We start from the raw sequence: 9,161 nt of genomic DNA on the forward strand, positions 1-9,161 counted from the left end.
TCTGCTGAGGAAGCCCCAGCTCACGTGACTGAGCCCAGGGGACCGGTGGACACAGTGGACACAGATACATAGGGACCCAGAAGCCATCTGGGTCTCTGTACCCTTGGCTGTCTCTGTCCCAGAGGCTGTGCCAGGAGTTGGGAGGGGTGAAGACCTCTTCAGCACTCCACTCTTAGTGCTGGGCTTAAAGACTCCATTTCTATTCAGTGTGGACATACCTTTCCCCTTCCCCCAAAGAGGGAGGAGACTCCCAATCCTCTCCACCTTCCCAGTCTTCGCGGCAGGACATGGAAGCCTCAGACAAAGGTACCCTAAACAATTTATCTATCTATCTGTCTATCTATCTATCTATCTATCTATCTATCTATCTATCTATCATCTATTATTTATTTATTTTTACACTGGATATTTTATATACTAGTATTTAGATGTTGGGGGAGGGTAGTAGGAAGTGAGCCTTCTGGTAGAGTTTGAACGAAAGAATAAATCTAGAACCCAGAAGGACCAAATAAAGGAGAGAATAACTTCAGAGTTTTCCCTAAGCCTCAGGTGTGGACTGGGAGATGCTGTAACTAATTGCAGGTGGGAGACAAGGACAGAGGCTCTTGTGACCTCCTATCCTCTTGTTTCATTATTTATGTGTTTGAGACAGGGTCTCACTCTGTAGACCAGGCTGGCCTTGAACTCACAGAGATCTGCCTGCCTCTGCCTCCGAGTGCTGGGACTGAGGGTCCTGGCTCTGCCCTTCTTACAGACCTCCCCTTAGGGTACTTCACCAATCCGTTCCCACTGAGGCCTCTCTGTCACCCCACCACCAAGACCGCAGCCTAGCGATGTAACAAAACTTTTATTCACAGGAAACTGGAAAACAAAATCACAACGAAACCAATCATTTCTATCTGGTCCCAGCCCGAGCCCCCCCCTCCAAGCCCCTACATATCCTCCGTCTGAGGGATGCATGCGTGGAGCGCAGCTGACGGATCCTGCATTCCTTGTGCAGAGCAGAGGCCTCGCAGCTCTAGGCAGGCCCCTCCATGTTGAGCTCTCCCAGCTTTGCCCATGCCTCACACAGCAGGAAGAAAGGTCTCTGGCACATTGCCAGGATTGTCCTCCAGTTCCTCGAGGAACCAGTGGCTGAATCAGCACCATGCCCAAGGCCTTCATCACCTACAGCTCATCTTCATCCAGCTTTGCCAGCCTGGCCTGGCAGGGAGGGGTGCTCAGAGCCGGAAGGGCTGGAGGGTGGCGAGGAGTCTGGGGGGTGTCACTGAGAGCCTGCAGGAAGATTCAAGCCAGAGGATCAACAGAGGCCACCAGTCTACCCTCACCCCTCTTTCCAGGTAAAGCCCTAGCCAGGCCACCCTCCCCCTGCCCCAGAATTAAAGTAAAGAAGTTAAGGGTGGAAAGTAGCAAAGTCACATAAAAGGAAGGTGGCAGAAGGAAGGAGACGGTGGCAGAAGGAAGGAGACGGTGGGGGAACAAAGGCCCTCCCTTGTACCCTAGTAGTAAACTCTTCCTCATACCTGTATATCCAGGGGTAAGGGTGCTCTGGGCACCTCTCCTTTGGGCAAAAGCAGCAGGGAAGGGAGGGAGCCATTGATGGGTGTGTGCATGCTGACCTGGGCCAGGTCTCCAGGCCGTATCCTCCCAGGGCTCCCTACCCCAGGCCCTCCTGACCGCCCTAGGCTGTTGGTCTGGCTCTCCCGTCTCTGGTACTCAATGGGTGACTGCAAGGCTGGGCAAGGCAAAGAACAGAGATGTATTACAGGAGAGAGGGGTTAAGCCCCCTGCTTCTTCTCCCTTCCTCCCATTTGCCTGCCCTCCTAAGTTAGCCAATGTAAGATGCTTGGGACTTTTTAGAGGATGCTGGGTGGAAGAAGGAGGGAGAAGTGCCAGGCACAAAGAACCAAGGGTTGGGATTTGGCCGGGGGGGGGGGGGGGGTTCCGGAGGTCAAAAGGCTTTGTGAGCCTACTGCAAAGGAATGATGGGAGCTTCACCGTTGAGAAAGTCACGCTGGCTTTCCAGGATCTGGGCCACTTGCTTGATCCAGGCCTGACTGACTGCAGGGTCTGAAGCCTGCAGAATATAGCGCTGGATCCCACCTTCTGGCCCCCTAGAGGTCAGCGCAAACCGGCAAGGGTTGCCTTGGAGGTTGCCCTCCAGTCCTAGACAGCTCACCTGAAGTTGTGAACAGACACAGTCCTCAGATTCTGCAGGCCCCTCCACCAACCCATAGAGTCAGACATCGTGAGGCCTCCCTCACCCCGTCCCAGCCTGCTCCCTTCCTGATGGCCCTCCCCACCTTGATGCTGCTCTTGTACACATAGCCAGGCTGTGTGCCACCTCGACCTCCTCCTCCCAGTGCCTCACTGAAGATGACGATTTGCTCAAACAGGAAGACACGTCTCTCTCGACCCCGGGAAGAAAGCAGACCCCCAGACTCAGGCTCTGTCACCAAAAATGTGTCCTGGCCCAAGAGCTTCCCCTGAGCCGTCAGTTTTCCCTGGAACCAAAGGACATAGCCTCTGAGAAGGGTTTGAAAAGAGCATCAGCTTCTCCCTCCCCACCCCCACACTCCCAACTAACCCTGGTGGAGCCGCTCAGAAGGTAATTCCTTATAAGGATCCAGAGTTCTAAGACCTGAGCCCAAGAACTGCGGTTTCCAGCCCGGTTCCCATACCTCGAATCCCCGCAGTCTCCCCAGCGACATCATGTCGTCACAGCGCTTGGGCACGAAGCACATGACCTCCACAGCTTGCTGGGATACAGGGGAAGAGTGGAGTCATTACTGGCAAAGAGGTCTCTCCACACATCACCACCCCAGGGGCCTCTCCCTAAAAACCAGGCATCCCTGAGCCGCCCAGAGACTGAGGTACCCACAAGACTAAGAGGACAAGGTGGGCAGATGTCCTGGGAACCTCACCTCCAGCTCTTCAGTATCCATCCCAGCCCTGCCGTAATACTTCAGAAAATCCTAGGACATAAAGAGGAGGCGCTTAGGGAGGCTGTGAGCACGTCCACGGAAGTGCTTGTTTCGAACACCCAGGGTACGAGGGACAACTCTGTAGAGGATCCAGAACCCCGAAGACGACTGTCCCCAGGGAGAAGGTGGTCCTTCCCAGTGGGCAGTGTCCCTAGGGAGAAGGTGATCCTGCCCAGCCGGCTGTGTCCCCAGGGACTAGGGTGGTCGTGCCCATCCAGCTGTGTCCCCAGGGAGAAGGTGGTCCTGCCCAAACAACAGTGTCCCCAGGGAGAAGGTGGTCCTGCCCAGCCAGCCGGCCGTGTCCCCAGGGAGAAGGTTGTCCTTTCCAGTGGGCAGTGTCCCCGGGGAGAAGGTGGTCCTGCCCAGCCAGCCGGCTGTGTCCCCAGGGAGAAGGTGGTCCTGCCCAGCCAGCAGTGTCCCCAGGGAGAAGGTGGTCCTGCCCAGCCAGCAGTGTCCCCAGGGAGAAGGTGGTCCTTCCCAGTGGGCAGTGTCCCCAGGGAGAAGGTGGTCCTGCCCAGCCGGCCGCGTCCCCAGGGACTAGGGTGATCCTTTCCATCCAGCTGTGTCCCCAGGGAGAAGGTGGTCCTGCCCATCTGGCTGTGTCCCCAGGGAGAAGGTGGTCCTGCCCAGCCAGCAGTGTCCCCAGGGACCAGGGTGGTCATGCCCATCCAGCTGTGTCCCCAGGGAGAAGGGTGATCCTGCCCAGCCAGCAGTGTCCCCAGGGACTAGGTTGGTCGTGCCCATCCAGCTGTGTCCCCAGGGACTAGGGTGGTCCTGCCCAGCTGGCCGTGTCCCCAGGAAGAAGGGTGGTCCTGACCTTGAGCAACAGCTGGTATTTCATAATTCGCTGCACAGGTTTAATGAGGAGGTCATTGAGCTGCAGACGGTGTCCCAGCTGCTGCCTGATCTCCTGGAGACAAGGACAGGTCAGTTATGTAGCCTGAAAAGCCTGTTCGTGCTGATTTTATGCTTTGTGTCTCCCCCCCGCAAGACACCTCACCCACTGACCTCAAAGTAGCTGTCCCCAAATTCTGACACCACATGCTCCGACTTGGGCTTATTCTGACAGTAGACCACATACATATGCAGCCGGCGCTCCTAACAGGGATAACGAAGAAAGCAGAGTAAGTGATAACAAAAGAGGCCACATCTCCACTGAGCCCAGACCCATCACAAGCCCTTTCCCTACTAGGGCCCAGCCTCACATGTTTGATGAACAGCTGAGCCAGCCAATCAGGATCTTTCAGACACTGCTGCAGCTCCTGCAGGAAATAGCTGGAAGAGTTGGGAGACGGGCCACACATCAAACCCTCCTCGAACCCCTCTGCCTCCTTACACATCCCAAATCTCCAGTTACAAGCCCTGGTCACGCCCCCTACAGAATTCCAAAGGCTCCTTGAGTCCCAGTGGACCCATGGTTCTGATACAGAATCTAGGACAGAGAGATTACCAGATGAGGGCCCTTCCCCAGCACCCGGCTCAGGGCTCCAGCACTTACTCTCGGTGCCACTCATAGATCTGCTGAATGTTTCCAAACACAATCCTGTCACGACCTCGGAGACTCTCCGGGACCCCCTGAGTAGCCATGGTAGCCATGTAACCCTGTAGGAAGGATGAGATGGTACTATAAGCACGTGACCTCGGCTCCGGGTGGCCCTAACACAAAGTCCAGAAGTCCAGGGTGCCAGGAAGGTGGTACAGAGGAGTACCATCTCTTGAAAATAGCCCCAGACAGAGGGAAAGAGCAAGTGGGCCGTGGCTGGGAGGGAGAAGAGAGAACTACCTCTACAATCTGTCCCAAGTCATCCACATACATTTTTTCTGTTTCTACCAGCTCGCTCAGGACAAACCTAGGGGGTACAAGGCAATACGAGGATGCCGTCACTTAAGAATGGAGACCTTCTTAGTGTAGCCAGTTCTTCTTAGACTAAATGAGCCTTCATCACCACAGCCACCCTCCGAGGGCTGTAAATGTGAGGGCTCTATGGGCGTTCAGCAACTGGAGCGTGCTGTGGACTTACATACTCCTTTCCAGGGCTACCCTCTTCTGTTCTTCCTCATTCTGGGGGGCTTGAGACAAAGTCTCCTCTTCAGGTGCCTGGAAGGCAAAGGCATCCCAGGGCAAAAAGGAATACTTTCTCAGTGAGGAGAGCCTTCTCAGATCTATATTCATTCGTTGGGTTTTTGTTTGTTTTTTATTCTAAAGATTTGTGTTGGGGGCTGGAGAGATGGCTCAGAGGTTAAGAGCATTGCCTGCTCTTCCAAAGGTCCTGAGTTCAATTCCCAGCAACCACATGGTGGCTCACAACCATCTATAATGAGGTCCGGTGCCCTCTTCTGGCCTTCAGGCATACATACAGACAGAATATTGTATACATAATAAATAAATAAATTTAAAAAAAAGATTTGTGTTTCAAGACAGGGTCTCTCTAAGTAGCTCTGGCTGTCCTGGAACTCACTATATAAACCAGGTTGGCCTTGAACCTACAGAGATCCACCAGCTTCTGCCTCCTGAGAGCTGGGATTAAAGGTATGGGTTACCATACCTGGCTTAAGATATTATTTTTATTATTATTACATAGGTTTTGGGGGTATCACTGTGTGCTGGTACCCACAGAGACCAGAAGAGGGTGCTGTTTCCTTTGGGTTTGGAGATACAGGTCCTTGTGAGTCACGTGGGTGCTAGGCCCTAAACTTGGGTCTTCAGGAAGAGTAGTGTGCTTAACCACTGAGCCATGTCTCCAGCTGTTGTTTGATTGGCTTTGAAACATGATCTCAAGTAGCCCAGGAGGGCCCGGAACTTGAATGTAGCTGAAGTTGGCCCTGAACAGGTGCATGCCCAGTGCCCCATTCTATTTATTTCTTCATACCTGTGTATTGTCCCCAGGACCCTCCAACAACGTAGTCAACAAGGTTAGCTCTGGCAACCCTTCTCCTGTGGCTAGCGTTGGTTCCAGCATCCAGTTCTAAGGCCAGACAGAGTTCCTGAGGTCATGAACAGTAGGTGGGCTCCCCAGTGACCCCAACCTGCTGCCCTCTTTCCCAGGGTCATTCTTGATCACCCTGCTTCCGTGGCACTCCCTGCTCACCTCATATTGTCCCGTTTGACCACTGTCTGCCTCAGTTTCCACACTGAGACAATGTTTGGAATGATCCAACCATTTCCTCAGGCCGCTTACTGGCCCAGGGGGGACCGGAGAACAGGGGTGAGAGCTGAGGCCAGAGCTGGGGCCAGATGGGGCAGCTAGACCTGAGGCAGCGGATGCTGATCTGCTCCCCTCACTACCCGCAATGGAATAGGATTCTAGTGGGAGGAAAAAGACAGCAGCTGATGGACATCGCCCCAGCTCCAGACTTAGGGTGCCAGGGGAACTTCCAGACTGACCTCTGTGGTGTTCAGACCCTGCCTTCCAGGGTCCCCTCTTTTGACAACCCTCATTTGAATTGGCCAGGAGAGAAATCTTTGCAAGGCAGGCTGGGGTGGAAGGACAGTAAACACCTGGCTTCAGGGCCTGTACTCCCCCACTTCCATGTGGAGGTCCCCATACCCTGAGCAGAGCACAGATATGGGGGTGGGGGCAGCCATCTGGGCAGATACTGGAGACTGGGGGGGTAGCCATCTGCTTTCCTACAACACTCCCCCTTCCAATAGGTACAGACCATTCTCCCAGAGAGGGGTGAGGACAAAAGAGCTCAGCTGTCTGCCACCCCCAGGCCCCTCCTCCTCCAACTGAAGTGATTACTATATAATTTTTTTTTGAACAGCCCACCTTTCCAGCACACGCATACACGCAACAGAGGGGGCAGAGAGGATAGCACAGCAGGGTTATCTTTGGCCAACAACTTCGAAGAGCTGCAGCCCGAGTTCTTATAAAGCTTACAGTTACCCACCCACCCCCAGTTCGTCATTCCTCTGCTCTCTTTTCTGCGGACTTTTCAGCTAAGTGATTTGAGGGTAAATACTTGTTTCTGGACCTAAGAAGACCGTGAGAGAATGTTTTCCTCCTAGCCTGCTGATTATAGGAAAGAGATGAGTCCTCGGACCCTTCCTCAACTTGAATGAGTAGAAACCGAGTAGAAAGGGCCTTAGATAGTCTCTGTTAAATCACTTTCCTGGAAAACACACGTACAGGTTCCATTCCTAAATCCCTAGGGCCGGAGCAAGCAGATGCCCCAAACCCCAGCTCAAGTCACCCCCCCAACTCAACGCTGCCCCCCAAGACCTCGCACTCACCACGTCCCCCCCGGGCGAAGCAGCAGCCGCATTTTGCCAGCACTTTTCGAATCACACGGGGACAGGCACAGCGACCCCCTTTGTGACCCCCCCGCATGGCGCCCGGGCCCCCCCGCATCCCCCACCCGGGCCGGCCATGCAGGGGGAATCACGGGGGGCGGGGCGGGGACGGCGCAGGGCGCACACCCCCCTCCCTCCCACCGGGGGCCAGGCTTGGGGAGGGGGGGGAGGAAAGGGATGGGAAGCGGGGGTCCAGGAGTAGACGGAAGTCGGGGCAGGGGAGTCTGGAGGGAGGGCCGTGCGGGGCTGGGCCGCGGAGTTGGGCGGGGAGGGTTTCCGGAACCCGGGCGGTGCGGGGCCCAGGGTCCAGATGTCCAGCCAGAGGGAGGGACAGTGGGGGAGGCCCGGCCGGGATGCGACAGCAGCTCCAGCTCCGTCTCCGGCCCCGGCTTAGAGGTGGCTCTAGGCCCGGGCGGGGTGGTGCGGGGGCCGACTCCCGGAGCCACTGGAGGTGCGCGGGTCCGGGCAGAGCGGCGAGCGGAATAACAGGCCGGGCCGCGGTGCAGCCGCGGGGAGGGGCCTCTGGGCCCAGCTCCGCCTCCCCCGCGCTCCCCCAGCCCCCTCCCCCAGGCACCACCGAGCTCCCACTCCACGTCCCGAGACCTCCACCCCTCCTCCCTGCCTGGGCTCCCCCGCCCGCCCGCGATCCTGCTCCCTCTGGCACCCCAGTTGCGACTGCGGGGCGCTGGGTTAGGCGAGAAGCCTGGAGGTGGGGTCTGCCTCGGTCTCCCTTTGGCCTCTGAGATGAAGGATTCACTAGATGGGGCCTTGGCTTGTGTGAAACGTTCTGGGGTTCTGGCTGTCTCCCCCCGCCCCACGCAGGGCATGCGTGTTTGGGGAACACTTTGTGAGGAACACAAGCCAGGTGCCGCCCTCTCCCCCGACCCTTCTTTTCCTCCAGGCCCCAGAACTCCAAGCTAAAACTAATCACCAATTAAGGCGAAGTCCAGGCGCCTGAGCTGGCCGAGGGCCAGGGGTGGGGCGCGGGGACACTCCACTCCGCCTTCGGGGGCTTGGGACCCGCCGAAGTGAGGACACACATCGGGCTAGAAGGCGAAGAGAAGCGTGGTGTCTGCGATTAAATGGTCCCATGCACATTAGGAACAGACCTTTATGTTAATATGAACAGCATCTATTTGAAGTCACCACTTTGCGCAGGAGGGCAAACTGTGCCCCACCCAAGCCCAGCTTCTTACCCGGCTGCAAAGCCCAGGCGCGGACCTCAGGTTCGCGCTCCCCTCTTTGATCCTCCTCGGTACAATCACTCCCTGTCTTGGTACTCCCAGGCCCTAAGGAATCTCTCTTCGGGGGCTGCGGGGACAGAGTCACTGTAAGGAACCCCCTCCTAGGCTGCCTTGACCTCCCCCTTCCCCTCTCCCTCCTGTCAAACAGCACATTATTCTGAAAGGTTCAACATGAACCTGGCCTATGGCCTTTATAACCGAACTTATGGATCCCTGCGACTGCTCCATACAACTTTTGTATGCGGGTTTTAAACTGAGTCGTTGAGTGCAATTCTCCTAAAGTCCCCTAAAGACCCCCCCACCCCACCCGCGGTCCCTTCTTCTTACCCCCTCCTGCCCGGGTACGGCGCATGCGCGCAGCATGCCCCCCATGACCCCCAGTATCCGGTCAGTGCGGCCAGGGGTGGGGCGGTCCGGGGGCTTCATGCTGGACCCCTACCCTGCTTCAGGTTTCAGGGCCGAGGGGCTACGGAAGCTGGGGGGCTCTGAGGCCTGCGCGCGTCCGGGGAGTTGCTACTGCCGAATCCGCCCCCCTGCCCGGCTCCGCCCCCGCTCCCACCGCAGCCAAACTTCGCAAAAGGGGTAGGGATGTTCCTTTCTCCACAAACGGAGTTGAACAACAAACAAACCCCTCTTAGT

The 9,161-nt window shown here is 56.5% G+C and overlaps 1 protein-coding gene across 3 annotated transcripts; it reads right to left on the minus strand.

Moving 5' to 3' along the window:
• Positions 1-828: 828 nt before the first annotated feature.
• Positions 829-9,067, minus strand: Arhgef25 (Rho guanine nucleotide exchange factor 25). Of its 3 annotated transcripts, none has more exons than XM_075954177.1 (16): positions 8,850-9,067; positions 8,475-8,589; positions 6,074-6,288; positions 5,855-5,950; positions 5,006-5,082; positions 4,768-4,834; positions 4,483-4,586; positions 4,190-4,259; positions 3,993-4,082; positions 3,802-3,894; positions 2,925-2,975; positions 2,682-2,759; positions 2,304-2,504; positions 1,999-2,179; positions 1,524-1,735; positions 829-1,275 (listed from the first exon to the last, which is right to left on the minus strand). In XM_075954177.1, the coding sequence occupies exons 1-16, from the start codon at positions 8,946-8,948 to the stop codon at positions 1,168-1,170; spliced, it is 1,857 nt and encodes a 618-aa protein (XP_075810292.1). In that variant the 5' UTR covers positions 8,949-9,067; the 3' UTR covers positions 829-1,167. The 3 variants fall into 3 exon arrangements, with proteins under 3 accessions (XP_075810292.1, XP_075810293.1, XP_075810294.1); XM_075954179.1 differs by having other exon boundaries at positions 1,025-1,275; positions 1,999-2,077; XM_075954178.1 differs by lacking the exons at positions 8,475-8,589; positions 8,850-9,067 and adding an exon at positions 7,219-7,488.
• Positions 9,068-9,161: the final 94 nt, after the last annotated feature.

The sequence above is a fragment of the Microtus pennsylvanicus genome, chromosome 20 (assembly GCF_037038515.1).
Source record: "Microtus pennsylvanicus isolate mMicPen1 chromosome 20, mMicPen1.hap1, whole genome shotgun sequence".
Classification (NCBI taxonomy): Eukaryota; Metazoa; Chordata; class Mammalia; order Rodentia; family Cricetidae; genus Microtus; species Microtus pennsylvanicus.

Bases quoted from the DNA above. Each gene is read 5' to 3' on its own strand.
- Arhgef25 (XM_075954177.1), bottom strand. From the start codon at position 8,948: ATGAAGCCCCCGGACCGCCCCACCCCTGGCCGCACTGACCGGATACTG. The intron at 2,180-2,303 runs GTGGGGAGGGCC...TCACAACTTCAG, and splicing joins TGTACAAGAGCAGCATCAAG to GTGAGCTGTCTAGGACTGGA. The intron at 1,736-1,998 runs GTGAAGCTCCCA...TGCCTTGCCCAG, and splicing joins CCAGCGTGACTTTCTCAACG to CCTTGCAGTCACCCATTGAG.